Source organism: Poecilia latipinna, unplaced genomic scaffold, assembly GCF_001443285.1.
Source record: "Poecilia latipinna isolate Pla-1442-1.1 unplaced genomic scaffold, P_latipinna-1.0 Scaffold772, whole genome shotgun sequence".
Classification (NCBI taxonomy): Eukaryota; Metazoa; Chordata; class Actinopteri; order Cyprinodontiformes; family Poeciliidae; genus Poecilia; species Poecilia latipinna.
The window spans coordinates 38,228-57,094 of NW_015113388.1; the positions used below are offsets into that span (position 1 = coordinate 38,228).

The 18,867-nt window shown below is 40.8% G+C and overlaps 1 protein-coding gene across 2 annotated transcripts in view; it reads right to left on the reverse strand.

Moving 5' to 3' along the window:
- LOC106955869 (NHS-like protein 1) overlaps window positions 1-18,867 on the reverse strand; it is an 82,948-nt gene that overhangs the window by 37,614 nt on the left and 26,467 nt on the right. Inside the window, exon 1 of one of the 2 annotated variants that reach the window (XM_015046299.1) lies at window positions 7,194-8,527. The exons of the other annotated variant lie outside the window; for it this stretch is intronic. Coding sequence (XP_014901785.1) covers window positions 7,194-7,434 — 241 coding nt within the window. The 5' untranslated portion in view covers window positions 7,435-8,527. Of the gene's footprint in view, window positions 1-7,193; window positions 8,528-18,867 lie in introns of those variants that run through there. 2 annotated transcript variants of the gene reach the window in all.

Below are 18,867 nucleotides of genomic sequence, written 5' to 3' on the forward strand. Positions count from 1 at the left end.
TTCTTGAACACCATGAGTAATTAATTCAAATGACGCCGAGGACCGTGTAGGTTGGGAATGGTTAACTGAAAGGTAAGAGTCGGAATAAAGTTTATTAATGTGGCTAAATCAGAGACCAGGACAAAGAAAGAAGTGCTTGGAGAGGCAAAGAAGCTGAGTTTTTTTTCCCCCCTTCTCTAAAGAGACGCGCACAAGGAAGGATGTGGAACAAGGACTGACAGTAAGGGAGGTGGGAGTTTAACTTTTCTTTGTCTCACAGAGTCAAGAAGTTTGTTCGCAGAAACGCGGACAAAGCAAAAGCTTCGATGTCATGAACTCACGCTTACCTTTCAGACAGAACATGTCCCTTCACCTCCTCATGCAACAATAAACTAACACTGGTTTCTTCTTCCCTCTGGTCCCTTTCTTCCCGGTAATCCTCTGCCGTGCACTCTTCCTCCTCTCCCCGTTTCTCCAAACCACTCGCTCAAACTGTCCGCACGCCGACACTCAGATCCTGACATATTCGATCCGCGCTCCATCTCCCTCCTCCCTCCCTCTCTCCTCTCTCACACGCACACTCGCACATGCATGTGCACGCTCCGAGTGGCAGCAGGCCAACTTCTACACTGCAGGAAACCGCTCAGAGACCAACCCCTCTCTCTCTCTCTCACCCTCACTGATATTCCTGCCCAATCAGAGGATGGATGTGATATTAAAGCAGAGCCTCTATCTAAAACTCAACAACCACAAGTTTCTGTGTTGGTCTCTTTAAAGCAGCTAGATGAAGATAAAAAAAAAAAAAAAAAGTAATACACTCGTAGTATTAGGTCAACAAATTCAATTAAAATGAATTTAGTAGCATGAAAAAACATAAAGAATGCGACCCCGCCAACCCTGCGAAAGCGTTTGGGACATTGGTTGTAGACGAGAATCTGGGCAGTCAGCAGTTTGCAGTGAGACGGGGCCCCCAGTTTGAGACTGATCTTTTGTTCACTGATCAAATATAATCGCTTTAATCCTCACAATTCAACTGTTTGTTATCAGTTGCAGCCACGAGCTCGGCAGATTGCAAGCCCTACGAACTTGACTGCCACTTAACACAAAGATGAGGACGGAGTAAGCTTATTAAAGGGGCAGTATTATGTATCATGTTTGAGAAATTCCTTAATGTCCCATGACAACAATTGAGGGATGCCCACGTGCTTTGATCACACAAAGCACAGCCTATTTCCACAAAGCTCCTCCTTGGAGCTTCAGTCTCCAAGCTGAGCTTTCGCTTCACACAGCATCTCCCCTGCCTTGACTCTTCCCCACACAGTTCCTCCAGACTAGCAGCAGCATCAATTAGCAAAAACCTGGTGGAACTTCACGTCTGCTGAGCTTTTCATTCAAGCAACACTTGTAAATGGCACAATGGAGAAGGATTATTGTGACGACGGAGTGTCAAGCTCCTTAGAAAGACAAAGGCCAATTTCAAGACGACAAATTGCGACGTCAAATTTCTTTTACGTTATGTTTGACATATAAAGCATTTCTATAACTGAAGGCAACACAGTTGCAACTTCATAATTTGACACCTTGAAATTGGGTCTTTGTCTCTTTAAGCAGCTGCTCTTTCCCAGATAAAGGAAACATTACGAACCGCTGGTATTAGAATTATCTTGGCCTTATTCTCAACCGTTTCTCAGGGATTTCACAGCTATTCATCATTTAAATATGTGACCAAAATCCTTCAAGTTTTGGTCGGGTACTTAATAAACCCAACATCATTCAGAATGGGGGACGTTTGTTTGTGATGGTTACTTCAATAAGTCTCAAATGTCTCTGGAGAATTTCATAGACTCAATCCTCTCCAGAGACCAACTGAAAAGCACTTCAGATTAAATAATAATAATAATAAATTAATAAATAAATCAAGAACAACTGTGTGTTCTAAGTTCCCAGGTTATATAAAATATTCAGAGTACAGGTAAAATTCTTAGGAATCTCTATTTGAACACTACAAGAAACAACATAAAACAGAACTATTTAATTAGTGACTAAAGGGTTGAAACATCCTTTTTGTGTGTATTTGGCTCTCATAGACAAGCTAAGCCTTTGTCAATATGGCCCATGGGCTCCGACTCATCTGCCTTGACCTCATGTCAGTAATTAGAGGCAGATCACTGAGTGAATGCCTAAGCGTGACAGCATGACCGTCAGCATGAAAAGACCGTAAAAACAGAGTCCAAACTAAAAACACATGTAAAATCCCTAAATAAACCCACCTGACCAGCCCGTAAAAAAAAAAAAAAAAACATCAAGCTGCCACTTTAACTGGAAAGTGCTCAGCCACAATGGCTTCGGTTTTAAGCATGTCAATAAAAATAAAAAAAAACTATGCCTCAAAGGCAACTGCTTCAGTTGAATTAAATCTCCATTCTCATGGAGCCGAGGCTGTAAAGGTAAGAGGGAAATTCCCTTCAAATATTATGAACCGACATAATCAACCTATTTCAAAACATTTCAAAGAACATTCACTTTATTTCTTTTTGATAAAGAGACCAATATCTCAACTCTAAAACACAGTTCACTCAATAATACAACTGAAAAGAAATGCACACTTAAATTAGGAACATTTATATTTAAATTTTAACAGTAAAACAAAGAAAAATACCTTAAAAAGTAGTTTCTCTTTTTTATATTCAAGTACATACCGAAGACATTTTTGTTCAGATTATTCTTTGTATTCCTTTGCTCCAAAATAAAACGTACTAAATTCACCAGTTAATGTTGCTGTACTATATGTAGCCTACACATTAAAAACTGCACGTTTTCCCTTTAAATTTCCATTGACAAAAGGCAGTCATATATTTATAGGTATACACACACACACACTTTTTATTTACCTTTTTATGTAACTTTTAGATTGTATTTTCCACATAGCATAACAAAAAACATAGGACAACTTGTGAAAAGCAAGTTGCTACAGTTTACTTATAAAATAAAATTGTACTGGTTTTGTGTTTACCATTCCTAATATGAGATTTGTTGTTCAACAACAACAACAACTAATTCCTCTCCTTCGTGTGGTAAAGTCTGCTATCTGATTCTTACAGGACATTCAGCAACAACTGGCACGTTTACACGTTTCCTGATTGGACAGGCCCTCCTACCTGTGGTGACTGAAACTTTGATCAGACCGCAGTTATCAGCCTCCAGGATTCTCTCTTTGTCTCCAGATAAAACACCATCATAAGTCTGGGATCATAATGGCCCATACTAATGCTTATCAGAGTGCTTCACATCCACTCTTACATGCAGTGCTGCACAAGCACATTATGGTGCGATAGCGTGAGCTTTGTGCACCGTCACTGCGTGATAAGAATGGGCAGATAAAAAACAACAAGCTCCTTGAAGCAGGCATGAAGGTTCGGATATGCAAACAGGGGGGAAGTTGAGGTATGAGACATATTTAAGCATAAAGGCCTCTTGGTTAAACATGTTTTTTGGTTTAAAAAAAAAAAAAAAAAAGAGTGGGAGAAAAAATATGATCTGTCCCAAAAATGACCCTGACAGAGCTTTAGTTCAATTGTTGACAGTTTTTAAGCTGTTGGATTGTGTTTTGTGACAACATCAATGGATTGGATCCTATTAAAATAAGCTGCCATTCCTCTATCCCCTTTAAAACTGAAATCCTGTTCAACAAATTTAATCACTTGGCTTTTTTTTTTTTCCCCCTTTCCATTGTTCGTCATCCATTTGTACCATTAGGGAAAAAGATACCAGAACGGTGAGACGTTCTGGAACGAAAACCAGAAAGAAAGATGCAACTTACCTACAGGAGATGGCATTTTGATCAGCACATAAAAAAAAGAGACAAAAAACGGCAATTAGACACAGTTTAAACCAATGATTTACCCATTTATTTTCAAAGGAAGCATCCGTGTTTGCCATTTTAATCATCTATGTACAGCCTCATGATGCATCCATGTACCGGGAAAAGGGCCACAATCTAAGATTTCCGTGTCTGAGTTTTAATGAGGCCTTGCAGGTTTGTTCATATCTGCTAATCTGGATTTACAAATGTTCTACATGGTGATGATGAGCTTATTTCAGTGTATGGAAATGTGTCCCAAATGCTCTAAGACTGTTATGCAAGAGTTTCAATAAGCATCTCACAAACCATCAGTACTGTCCCAAGCAGACACGGCCAAAAATGTATAAATACCTCCTTAATAACATTTATATGAGACCGAATTCTGGTTCTGATTGCAACAGCAATTCAGTGCCAAGGTATAGTGGCGATGTAGGTTAATCCGTGTTCTCGAAAATATTACCAGCCGAACCGACATACTGTAGATCCACAGAAAACCTCAAGCAAATACTACTAAGCCTCACAGCACCCAACTTTCATGTTAACATGTTTTGCATTTGGCAAAAGTCAAAGTCTTGACTCAGAATTTGACATCTGTTACATTTTATTTGATGACCTCATGTACTGTAGATAACAGACAGCTTTATGAGAGGCAGTAATATAGACAGGAGCCCAGACAGGCGTCTAGATAAGGAAAGTTTAGCTTTAAGTTAGTTAGCCTTGACCTTTCCGAACAAGATTTTTTTTGAAGTTTGGCCTTATGGCAAGCAGAAATCAAGAAAATGTTCAAGCGCAAGTTCTGTTGCAATGATCAGATTTGTTTTTAACTCTGAAAATAACTCCAGCTTTCACATCAACTTGCCCGAGAAAATGTACAACTTCACCAGGAGAACCTACAGCAGCTTGTGCACCAAGGCGGCTCAGGAAGGTCAAATCGAGCCTGACCAGGAAACAATCAGCTGCATACCTATTACCGTGACAACAGAGGCAAACACCCAAAAAAAGACAGGCAACAGGCTGCGCCAAAAATTGCAGGCTTTGAATCTGAAGGCAGTAATTTTAAAGCTATATTTACTCTGAGGCAGTGCGCATGGCGGCCCACGTGTCTAGTAATTGGTTCTGGTGCGTGTATGAATGTGATCTCCAGTTGTTACACATGCAAAAGTGGAGAATTACTCTAAAGTTTCCTTAGCGAAGAATATGGAGAATGAGTTGTCTGGATGAGAACAATTTTAGAATGACCTGTCTATGACTCCGACTCTGGCCTAGCATTAGCTATAAAAAGACATAACTGCACATAACATAGAGACAGGAAGAGACAGAAGACAGAGGGCAGCGCTGGATTAAGCTACCAGACCATTTGAATGGCAGAAACAAAGGGTTGCAAATGTGATACATGTCATTGTTAAAAAAAAAAACCCATCATGCCTGGTCTTAGTAAAGAATAAGTATAAGTTTTTACTGCCCTCGAGATTTGTAGCTTGCCAGTACAAGAAAGTTATAACATTAAAACAGAGGATTGAGCAGAAAAGAGTTGTAGCTTTTTGAGGAACTACGTGTGCCGTAAACATGGATGATGTGTAGACAGACTGCATATCAAAAGATATGCAAGAAAATATTTATTTGTCTCTAAAGACACTTTAGGTAGTTAAAAATATTCCGGTGTAATAAAATCCTATTAAAAGCCGCACATTAGAGCAATAGGCAAGCAATGGAAATTCCAGTAACATTTCTAAGCAATCAATGTTCAAAAAATTTAAACTAAACAATGTGTTGTTTTTGCAACACATCGTTTGTCTGACAAACTGCTCGAAGTGGTTGGAATAAAACCTCATGAGCCGTCAAGTTTAATGTTTCATGATAAAAACATCTAACATAAGGAACAATTTAAGCTCCACCAGGGTGCTGCTCTTTGACTTACAGAAGTATTTCAAGCCCTCAAATTATTCAAGTTATGTGCATCTCCTGAGCTGTTTTAGGAAACGGGCACGTTCGGACACAACACAGAAAATAGAGACATGCGATAAACAACAACAGCAGCGACAAGCTTCACATTCCTGTCAGGTAACTTATTTGTAGATTAAAATGCTCTCATTTGTTCAGAGTGACAGATTAAAAATATGGTCAATTCGAACAGAGACAGTTAGTCGAAGTGAGGACCAGGTTAAATCAGAGCGCTTCAGTACTATTCAGTACTAATTCACAAGAAGAGAAGATACATGATACTGGAATTACAAGAACACGATTAGACAAGATTTTAGCATTCTTGAGAGAAATTGAAGAATCATTGGTTTTTATGTTTTTTTGTTCACATTTTTCGAAGTATTTGTAGTCGGTGCCAAATGACTCAGTCTAGGTTTCCATGTACGAAAACTTTCTTGGTTGTCCAATTCTGAGGTGAACTTCATTTGAACAAAATACTGAAAATGTTCTCTTTTGTTTTCCCAAAAAAACTAAAGTTGTAAAGTATCGATAGCGGTGGCATAAGGAAAAGCTTGTACAGTGTAGAATGATTCTGTATCTTTAGTTTTTGAATTAAAGAGGATCAAATGCAGTCCTCCTTTAATAAAAACTGTCAAATAGTTCTTAATCTAGTACTGATACACTGAGACTGAATTTAGCCACATGAGCTACTTGCGCTATTCTCACGTTGATCTGCATCTTGTCTGACGCACCAAAATATTTGAGGTATTGCAGGACTATTGGCTCTTACTAAACCATTAGGTAGGTTATCATGGAGCAGCATCAGTGCATTTTCCATGAAGGGTTCAAGACAAAGCTACAGTTACAACCACCGTCGTATAACTCTCAGTGACGGCTGATAGATGTATGAACCAAGATACAATTGGTGTATAATTGGACTAATCTCAGGCATAACACCCAAGAATCTCTATGAGAACTAGAAATGACATTTTCACGTCAGCCAAGACAGCCAAATAGGAAGCATAAACTCATCCATTTAGTTCACTTGTTCACAATAGTCAACCATCCAAAGATGACCCTCTGCCTGACACCAAACTCTGAGTGGTACCAGGCTGTGACACAACCATTTACATGATGTCACCTTCTTCCGGTCGGACAAGTCTTTATCAATCGCACACACACGCACAGAGCCCTCTTTCACCGCCAACTCGATGTCCACCCTCTAAACCAAACAGGGCTCCCACTCACTCGCCATAGCAACAAGGAAGTGCAGGTTGTAAACACACAGAGAAAGAGGCAATAAATAGACAGATGTGTTTCTATATTTACTTTCCCGTATAAAGAAAATGATTGAATCACTGGTTTTAGGGAGAAAGAGAACGATTGCATGGGCATTTCTTTTGTTTTTTTTATGGTCTCTCTTCATTCTCACCTATTTTGTGCTGAGGTCTGTACACCCAGTTGTCATCGTCCTCGGCCTCGTCTTTTTGCGGCATGTGAAGATGAGTGCGTGAGCGCGAGCGGCGGTTGGGAACCAGATGGAGATCGTTTTGACTGTGGAAGAAGCGTCTCCCCTGGTGGGACAGGGGGGACATGTTGAGCCAACTGAGAGCCCGCGACAGCCCTGCTGGCTTTTCCTTGTGGAATGAAGCGGAACGCCGGTCTCCTCTCATCTTTGCTTGGAGAGGCAAGTTTATGAGGAGGTCAGATGAAATAGTTTAAGATAATTAGCCTCCTTAGACACTAATCCAGCGGTTGAATGTCTGTTTTAAGAGTAGCTCCAAATATCAAGGGAAAGCAATCCAAATCCACACACATTCCAATCAGATTCCACATTGAGGAGTAAATTAGTTTCAGGAGGAACTTCATCCATAAGCCAAGTATGTTGTCCGACTCCACATCACGACTTCGACTCGACAGCTCCCAACTTTCGACCCCGTTCACATCATCCTCCTTTCACAAACTGAAATTCCTTCTTCAAACCATCCTTCCACATCTCTTCCGTTTCTTTTTGCCTTACGTCTTTGGGCATGATTCCAAAACCCAAGGGAGTAATTAGGCAATCCAGTTAGCTGGAAAAAACATCCACCCCTCTACGCAGGCTTTCCATTTAAAAAAAAAAAAAAGGGGTGGGGAGAGAGATTTCCAAACTTCAAGAAGATAATGTTCAATCACAGCGAATTGGCAGTTGTAATTTAAAACCACGCGTGTTTTCCAGTGCTGTTATCTCACGTCGCTGGAGCTCATTAGGTGACACACAACCCGTCAGTGCAGTGGCAGACGAAGAGGTTAAGAAGTGTCAGTCTCCCTGGATCTATTCCCAGCATGATGAAGGTATTTGCATGCTCACAGGAGAGCAAAAACACAGTCACATATCTTATCCTCCTGCCAAATAAAGATCTCTCGTCTTCTCCCGATTCTTCTTGTTTTCTCCTCCAGTATTGAAGATGCTGGTAAAGGACGAAAAGGTGAACCAAGCATGAGAAGAGTCTTTACCAAAAAAAAAAAAAAAAAAAGCAAAGTAAAGTAAAGAAGAGAAACAGAAAATGCTCCAGGCGTTGGTAGCCACCAAGTTCAGGACCGACCAATCAGCTGATCAGCGCCTGAGATAAGAGTATCAGGAAGGCTGCACCTGCTGCACGCCCAAAAAAAAAAAAAACAATCCAGACGGTTTTACAAAAGAAAGCTCAGTCTGCTGAGGATTCCCAGAACTTTCTGCTCCTGGAGAGAGCAGACTGCAAGTGTATGACTGTGAGGAACTGCCGGGAGTACACCCAACCCTAAAACACACTAAACTGAAATACGAGTCAGCCCTTCCCTTCTTCCTTATTTCCTGCCTTTCTGTTTTTCTGCGATCCCTGATCTCCGCCCTTCTCCCTCATCTGATAGCCAGCATGGCAACCACTCCCCACACCCTCCTTCGCACCTTGTTTTGCCCCTTCTACCTTTTCTGTTTGCTCTCCGTGTTATTCATGCTCTCCAGGCTCCTGTTTCCCTAACAAACCTGCATTTCGCCGCAGGACAATTCAAAATCCCGTAAAAGCTCTCTGCAGCTGGTATGCACTGCATGTTAAAGGCATGTAAAAATAAAAGTGTCTTATAGGTCACAGCATGTTTTGGTAGCTGGCTTGAGCTCACTAACATGCAGGGAGCAACTGGAATAGCAGGGTAAAATTCAGCCAAACACTAACAAATTTTGGAGAAAAAAAACCACTTGTTATAAACACAAAATCACACACAGACCCTCAGGTACAACACCTCCTACGATATTTATTAGGGAGGTGGAGTTTTCCCACCCCACTGTGAATGCAGAACAGACATGTGACCAACAAGGTGCGACAGCAGATTGATTGTTCAAAAACCAGTAGTCTGTCAGTTTCACAATCTTAAGTAAACTCAATCATAAAAACAGTTAGTGGATTACTTGTTGTTGTAAAATAATCTGCATCTTTAAGACACTATGTTCCATCTCGGGATGGATCGGTTACGTTGCTGAAATCCGATTCCTCTTTCGGTGTAGTCCTGTAGAGTAAACCAACACTCCAGAACTCGTTGCTCATTCGGGCTCCTCACATTAATTTTCATTTTTTGTTTTTCACTTTGAATCAGAAAATAAATAAACATAGCTGTGTGGCCAAGTTCTCAAATGGTAACCATCAGGAACAAATTCCATAATAATATACTGTGACAGATATGGCTGTGTTTAAAGACCTTTGTTCAGAGTGATGACACATGAGGCCACAAGTCCTTTAATATTTAACCAGGACTATTTTCTATTGAGCGGAGACGGAGGGATCAGTTTGGTTGGCGTTGAAAGACTAATAACTAACAGGCCATTATGTTGATGAGGAAATTATCTGGTTCAAACATGCAGGCATTAGACAGGGTACCCTCAACACCATGGGTCCAAAAAAAAAGTGCAATTTCCTTCAAAGCCAAACACCCCCCAGAGAACAAGAAAGCTGAGAAGGTCAGCATCCTAGTTCAACCCCCTACTTCATTTTTATTTCATGAAACGTACAAGCAGTGCCAATAATCAATACGAAAACCGATACCAATGGCTGGATCTTTGCGCAGTGCACATCCGGTCAATACTGGCTTGGCTTTAATGCTCGGGTACAGAAAAACGCAATAAATATGCTGTCAAAGCGACAAACGTCTGACTATGCCACCATTTGTCACTTTGGCATTTGCACTTTGGAGTGCAAATTATCTTGCAAAAGCTTTTATGAAGACTGACATGAATCTGTATTCATCCCCTTTTAAGTGGATACCCCCCAAATAAGGGCGAGGTTAGGCGAGGTGAGAGTTAATCAGAGAAGCAGCCAACAGGCCTGTGGTAAACGTGAGGAACTGGAGCCACAGAACGAGATCCAGGGCACAAGGACTGACATTTCCCTCTGGGATTAATGAAGTATATTGGTTCATTCACTCATCAGCTTCCTCTGTAGGATAGCTGGGAGTCAGTCTTGTAAATAAAAGTAACCAGCTCTGTCACCTTAGCACCTTAGGGAAGTTGCAAAGCATCCCGGGCATGCTCTGGCTCGTCCCACTGGGAGGAGACCCCGGGACAGACTCAGAACTTTCAGGAGGAACTTGATGTTCCTTCTGGCCTGGGAACACCGTAGGATCCCGAAGAACGAGCTGAAGAGTGTTGCTAGAATGGGGAGCTGATTGGTACACCAAGTATAGGAAGTTGTCCATCAATGGAGGCTCAACACAGCTGTCCTCAGGTCCACTCTTGGCCTGGTCCATTTACTTCACATCTTCCCTCTTCTCTCTCTGACCCCTGGCTTGTCTGCTAAACTGTCTGATAAAGGTCTTTTTTTGAAACCAGAGAGACTTCTGGGTAACTCCCAACACAAATTAATTAGGAGATAATCCTCTAATACCAGTGAGGGTAACAGAAAATGTTTAGGACATAGTTGAAAAAAAAAAAAATCTAACAATGATTTTAAGGTAGAGGAAACTTTCAAGTTTTTTGGTTTCGTAAGTCGAAATGTTTTGAAAAACTACTCCTGTATATTGTTGTTGCTTCATTCCTGCTCCACGGGAGAAGATGTAAAGGATCACATGCTGCTGCTCTGTGTGCAGTAAAAAATAAGAATAATTTAAAAAATAAATCATACCAGTATAATGAGACTTTTTAACAAGACCTCTGACCGTGCAAGTTGCCGTAAAGGAAGTATGTTCAGGTAAATGCCGACGGGCGTGTGATTATATCAGCACAGACAGTTAGCTGTGTTTACCCAGGAGAGGACACATGCCTTAGACACGTACAAGATAAACTCCAAGGATTTCTTTCTGGATCTTACCTCCATGATATCATAAGAATGGAGACAGGTAAATCTGAATTACTGGATAATTAAAGAAATTAAAGGATATCTAAAGATTAGCAGGATCCCAAGAAATGCAATATAAACAGCAAAAACCTATTATTTGGTGACATTATGACAATTATCGTAATTTGCAAAAAAAATAAAAAAAAAAAAATACAATAATTCAGATTCACTTTTGAATTCACCGATTTTCTTGGATTACACAAGAAAATCCTGTAATTTTAGCCAACATAAAAGCGGCCCTACTAAACTGACTAAATTACATATTGAGCTAAATAAACACCCCCAAAGATCAAAATATATCAACTACTCCGTGCACGCTCTCTTCACTTCTGCACGACACAAATGGCGACATGCGAGTGCGATCTGGTTGCAAGGTAACTCAATCCAACACAAGAGCAACCGCTGACACTAAATACACCCCCGATCAGACGCTCCTCTAAGGGATAAACATCACTTCCTGAGCTTTGCGAGTGAAAAAACAGCCCACAGAAGTGCATCCGCACGTCCGCAATTGTCTCATCCAGATAGAAGCCCTGGCCGGGCGTCCCTGCCAAGTTTCAAATCCCAGCAAGTCGAGTTCGTCTCTCAGCAAGCAGCACGTCTCCAGAGCCAGTTAAACACAGGGGTTCAGCTGCACCGCAGAGGAAACCTTTTATTACCCATGAGCACCTCGCATTTACAGGGACGGTTTACGTGGGAGTCTGCGCTGGTGCGAGGTCGTTTCTGTCCAAGACCGCGTGTGGGAACAAAACTCACAAAAGCAGAATGCGACAGAGTTGGTCGAATGTTTTTGTATTTTTGCATTGTGGGTGCAGATTTTCACACTATTAACAAAACGCTGCCTGACGTACGACAAAATGAGAAGCTAGAGAGATCTGCCTTTAGTTAAACGCCACAATTTATCTAGCCTTCACTTACCCCCGCCTGTATCTCTCAAGAAATCTATGCTCGTGTTTGTTTCTGCACATGCCATAAATTTGGCAGCTTTTTTTTTTTTTTTTTTTACTGCAGAGTAGAAAAATCTACAGTAGGAAGAGCAACGTAAAGCAATAAAAAATAAGCTAATCCTAAATTGTTGCAACATGTGGTATGAAAACTGACCATTATTTATAAAGAAAAAAAAAACACTGCATGTTATGGATTATGCAGTTCTCTCGTGGGTAGAACTTGCTTCAGTAGTAGTTATATTTACACCACGTGACATACATGTAATTGATATGTTGAACACTATTCCTGTTTTTCTTGCATGTCATAAATTGCCACGTAGTAAACTATTCTATAATCAGGTGAGATATTCCGCAACTTAAAGCCACCAGAGGCCCTGCAGGGCTTGTAGCTAAGCAACAACCCTCTGGATGGCAGACAGGAGGACTGCTCTGCTCTCTCGTCTTTCTCTCTCTCTTTATATCTATATCTGTATCTAGATTGATAGATCTATATTATATACATATACACACACTTATATAGAAGTAAGTAAAACTCATTAAGAAGGATGTTTGTTCAACTATAACCAGAGAAAAAATTATCTTAAGCTTACAACATGGTTTCCATGGTATTTCGAAATTAATCGAGCCCACAGCCTCACAGATCCTCTATCATACTCATGACTGGAGATGAGTTGTTTATCCACATATTTTTAATTAATTTTACACCAAACCCATCTGGACATTTGTTTCCAAAAAGCTCAAGATTTTTTATTTCTTTTTTACTGTGTTGTGATTTATGAATGCGTAACAGAGATGATATAAGCACATTAAAATGTGAGCCTCCAAACTTGAATCTCTGAATACTTTTTTTTTTTTTACATACTTTATATGCAATTCCCGTTTCCAACCACATGGTGGCACTACTCGTTTAACTTTACTTGTCCCAAACTCTCTTGGACTCTCTTGCATTAAGGTAATAGTATATTACCTTAATGCAAAGTCAAATGGGCCAGAAAATATCTGCAGATGCTGGTCTTTATTCATTTATCCATGTTGAGCACCACATAATTAGACTTCAGTTCATAAACAATGAAGGCCTGGAGGGAATAAAGTTTGTGTATTTACAAGACCCTCTGTTCGAGTGAGTGTTGTGTGACGATAACAATCTATAGTGGGTGATAACGCAGTTATTTCAAACATTCAAGGCCTATCTATGGCCTCAGTGGAATAGCACTTTTAAAATCACACACACTTCGGGTCTTGCTGAGTTGTTAAATGTTGACCACACTTCTGGAAACACCAAGGTCAACATGTGTCACCCCAGTTTGGAGAAATCCCTACTCCCTCTGGCCATGTGCTTGAAATAGCTCAAATCCAGCGATCATACACTAGTGTTGCAAGAAAACAAATGTATATATCTATATGTGATGTTCTCACATTAGAACACAATGAAGAGACGTCCTGCAGCTACAAACCTTTGACCTCTTACTTGTGACCCACACTTTCCAACAGACTCACAGCTGCTGCTCAGTATATGCGTAGACGTGTGGCTGTGTGTATTTTAACAGTTATGTACTGAGGAGCTATGGATACTGGGCCATTTTATGTGTCTAAACACTCTTGTACTTCCTTCAAACAAAGACGTGTGTGTCTAAGACCTACATCTGAGAAGCAGCAAAGTGCGGCAAAAAGGCCTAGAAGCAGTTCAAATATACAGATTCTGTTCCGGGCAAAAGGTCTGTTCATGATACTGCCCCCCCCTGAGTATATTCGGCTAAATATTCTGACATGCAGGCCATCTGAACAAAAGACAAAACAACAGCTCTGAGGTTAGTCTTAAAAAGAACAGAAAGGAGTGGCGCTCCAGCTTATAGGACAAACGAACTCCGGTAATCCGAGAACACCCAGCAGGGCCGCGTCCAGTGGTTGAAGCAAGAGAAAGGGCGCGGCCGACTATGCATTCCTGATCAGTCATGCCTGAGCGGAGGGGGCCAGTCCAATGGACGGATGTGTAGCCAGATGTGTTCTGTGTGGGCTTTGCGCGTTCACATACTACATTGTATGTTTCTGGTTAAAGTCTGGCTATTTTAGGAAGAATATGAGGCTGCGGTAGAGAGGACTTCATAAACACACTGTCATTTTCACTAATCTCTTTGCACTTCTTTGTTATAAAGCACAAATGGAAGGTAACTTGCTTCCTCAAGCAACAACAGTTGAATGCCAAGGAGGAGGTCTGAATCAAGCACGTAGCACTTAAAAATGTTCGGCACCCTGACTTGTTTGACTGTGTCAAAGGAGTTCCTGATTGCACGCATCATCTAAAGAACAACGCGTTTGTCATTGCTACAGTATTCACCTGGGCTTGTGCCATCCTACTGGGTGGTTGAACCGGTTTTAAACTTCACTCAGTGGAAAAAAACAATCACAACAGCTTACATGGTTCATGTGTGCATACAGGTGTAGTTCACCTTGTACCTAAAAATAATTTTAAACTGTGTTTAATAGATGAAAATGTCTTAGAATTTGAACTTATAAAATCAGCTCATTAGAGTCGCTGTGTGAGGCTTGACTGTATGCTAATGTTGGGCATTTCAGCCATTTGATGCAGGTGTCTTGGAACAGGGACAGTTTTAGATCGTTTTTTTGGAGATAAAACACACACACACAAAAAAACTCTTGAAATTATATATCTCAAGACAAGAAAAAAATTGAAGGCAAAAGTCAATATGTGTAACCAAACTGGAAGAAACCAGTATCAGGTACAGTAACCTAATCATGACTCATCATTAGTTCAAAATAAGAAGGAAATACAGTAGAAACACCAACAGGTGTGCCATTACAGTCTATGGCTAACTGGGTGAATGATAAACTTGTTCATAAATCATGTGACTATTGGACAGGGAGAAAAATCTGGAACTTGGTTCCCTGTAACATTTAGATGCGTCTCTGCTTCAATAAATCCCAGATAAAACGATGAGGTCGTTAGCAAGACTCTGTGGGACTAAAGAGGCAAATAATTCAGACGTTTTGGTCCAGGCGTACGTCTGCAGTACAAGTTTCCTGGGTCTTGAGGCACTGCAGTTTGAGAACTGGAGACAGGTCAATTGAAAACAGACGCTACCAAGTCAAGCACTCATCGACACACTTTGGTTTGTAAGTAGTTACTAAGTACGTGAAGACATGCTTGCAGTTTGTTCAGGCTGTGAGAGAGAGCAAGACTTTCATCAGGTAACAGGAAGGCTAAACAGAGGAGTTAAGCTGCTCTGGTTTATCATTTTGAGCATTCAATCGCTGTCCATAATTTGACATTAATATCACAAAGGACTGTTTGGAATGCCGTATCTGTCGGCTATTGCATTAGAATTGTCAGGAATCCATATTTTGAATACATTTCTGCTGGAAGCTGCATTGCAACGACAGGCAAGAGACAGAGGAGGAAAACTGAAAACTGGGGATTTATTGCAACAGATATCACCGCAGTGTTGTAACAGTAGTGTCATATATTTTAAATATCTTGCAGCCCTAATTGATCTCCAAACACTGCCATCCAACAAAGTTAACCTACTAATTGTTTACGAGAGAAAATATTTTTTATTGGTTCAAGTCCATGTCTCAAAAAGGGCAAATGTAAAAAAAAAAAAAAACTATTAGAGGCGGAATAATGGTTCATTATTACATTTTTAATCATAAAAAATATTAAAGTTATTAGGATGTTTTAGAAAACCAGAGTACATAGTGCCCCAGTATGAAACCAAAGGACAAACTTGATCTGTGTTTGCCACAGAGCTACTTTGGTTACAAAGCCAGCGGATCTGTGGTTGCACTCCAATAATGCTGAACTTGTTACAGTGGTTACGAAATATAAACAACACTCATATTTCTGGCATTTCTTGAGAAGAGTATTTTGAAACAGAAAATTCCATCCCATAATTTAATGTGTTTTTAATTCTTTTATTGCAAAAAGTCAACTAAAGACTTGAATTGTCTAATCAGTCAGTAACTATTTGAGGCAATAGCAACGTTTCTAGCAGCAAGGTAAAAACAAAAACTTTTTCAAAACTTTTTTTTCTGTCTTTTTTTGATCATGCTGTACTACCGCTGTTGCTGCACCCTGTCAGCTGACTGTAAGAAGGCTTCTTTATAATTTTAGTGTTTAAAAGAAAGACAAATTTGGCTGTTTTGAAATATTTGTTGTCAGCACAGGCAGTCATGGGGTGCCCATGCTTGGTCTACGGGTCAGTTAAATAGGCAGACAAGGGTTAAGGAAAAGTTCAGCTCATGTGCTGACAGCCAATTTGGCAACCCACCAGGAGTCAAATCTGGCAACACGCCCATCAAACCCCAGAGGAGCCTGCTTTCTGCTGTGTGTCTGACAGGCAGTGTGAGTCAAAGGGTGGGGGAAATATCAAGCACAAAAAAAAAACAAAAGACCAAATACCTTCTTAAACAGAAGGGAAAAGCACCAAAAGAACAATGAGGGAAAAGGTGTTTGTGCAATCAGGACGTGAAGGCTAATATTTTCCAAGTGTTTTCATTTATAAAGCATTTTTAACAAGCATAGAAGCGGCGAGAGGAAAACTAATAAAAGCCAGGATGTGTGAAGTAACAGTAGCAGAGTTTGTGTGGTCCTCGTCAACAAAACACTATCAACAATTATTCTGTTGGTATTAACAGAGACATAGAAAGAGGGTAAGATTCATATATAGTAATAATAAAATGCAAAACAGACAAAGAAGAGAAGAGACAAAAAAAAAAAAGAGAGATAAGGAACGACACACAGAATTATGCTGATTAGGCAGGCGGCAGGCCGACCGTTACAGAGACAAAAGGGACTTGACTCAGTCTGGCTTTGTGCCGTCTACAGCTGGGAGCTGTCAAATAAACACACACGCACACGCACGTACACACACAGAGTAAGCCTACCGTTACTCTAAACTCATTCCTCCTTATCTGGGTTCACATCAATACATCAACCATTCACAAACTTCACAAAGCTGGACTGAGATCAGCTTTAATTTACCAATACGCTCACATAAACATACAAGTTCAGGCTCATTCCTGTCTGCAGCAGCAGCAGCTCCACGCTGCTGGCCGACTTTCCTCCTTCCCGATCCAAGAGGCTCTTCGGCAGCCAACCATCCTTAGAGGAGGACTTAGGGGCGCAGCTGAGATCAGATCCTGGATGTGCTGCCTGCCAGCCGTTACATGCTGGGATTATAAGGAACACTGCACACAAACTGCAGGTGTAATAGCAAGCAAAACAAAGTAATGAAGGCAAAGAGGGAGTTCATATGATTAACAATGTTCAAAGCTGCAAAACGGGCCTCAATCCCCCGCCCCTTTATGTCCGCCCTCTGTGTATAGTTCATCCAAGGTTGATGTTTTTAATTTTTCTTTACAATAAATCTCCCCAAAAAACAGATCAGTTTCAACATTTTCCCTCTTTCTGGACCTCTCTCTTCCTCATTATATGCTTCCTTTGTTCCCACACAGTCTCTCAATTCGGGGGAGGAACATAAACTCTCGGCCCACCTCGGACTCCGAGCCAAAGGCCACTGGTTGCGACCACCCGCCCACCCACAGCGCGGTCGGCGCAGCAGGGTTTTCCATGCGAGCCTCTGTGAGCGCGTTTCCTTGCAGCTGCCCTTCTTCACGCCCGACTGCATGCATGCGTGTACCTGCGCCGGCTTACAGGTGTGCGTCTGCCTACAGGCGTCTGTGTGTCTGGTTGCACGGTCTGCAGAGGGCAATCCGTGCAGTTGTTTGTTCAAGCTCTGCTCCCCACCGTAATAACAGCACGCACAGGTCATCGTTACAGGCCGGACAAAAGCCATTGTTTTACTTTAATAAAATAGCGGGGACTGAAATTACAGCCGTCTCAGATCGGCACTGTGTGTTTTTCATCGTGTCTCGGGTTCCATCGGTTCGTTGGCCTCCTCCGGGGCAACTTGCCGTTTTCAAACCGGCTCAGGTTTCTGGGATTTTTGGGAAGAAAACATCTATTAGAGGTGGGTTGACATATCTGTTATTCATGGGTAATCTTTGCTTGGAGGAGCAGATGAACAATGAAAATCATCTTTCCACCTTAACTAAGATTTTGCTTGTTCCACTGAATCTAATTCAAAGTTGAATGTCTTTTTTTATTACTGAAAGCTATTTATGTGTTTTTCCAAATGTTACTCAAACTAATAACAGAGAAAAGGGCAAAATAGTTACAGCCAGATTACCCTATTAAAATAAGTGACATTCCGATCAGTTTGGCAGATGAAAATCAGATCATTTTTCCCAAAATATTCCTTCCATTTTATGTCACTAAATTCCTCAACAAATGCAATTTACTTGATGTGCTTCTTGTTTTGAGCTTAGTAAAAATCAGATAAAGATTAGAAAACATGCTTTAATGTTTTCTGATCATTAAAGCAGGAATCCTGCAACATCCGTTTGGTTCATTTATGTTTCATCCTCTAACTCGAATGCTCATTTAATTAGCTGGTAACACCAGAGTTAATAACCTGTGGGTGCAGAGAGAGATTCCTATGGCAGCCAACAGCACTGAAGCGGACAAGCAGACACATGCAAACACACACTTTGAATCATTTTAAGGGGATGAAAAACCCTGAAGACACTTTGGAGGTAAAAACATCCATCAGTCAATGAAACCATTTTCCCCTAAATATGGAGGGGGGGAAAAAACGATCCGCCTCACACACATCCTGACAGATAACTGGAAACTATTTACCGTATTTTCCGCACTATAAGGCCTATATAAAATAGGCCATCCATTGAAGGTGCGCCTTATAGTGTGGAAAATACGGTATATGAAATAAAATCCTTACTT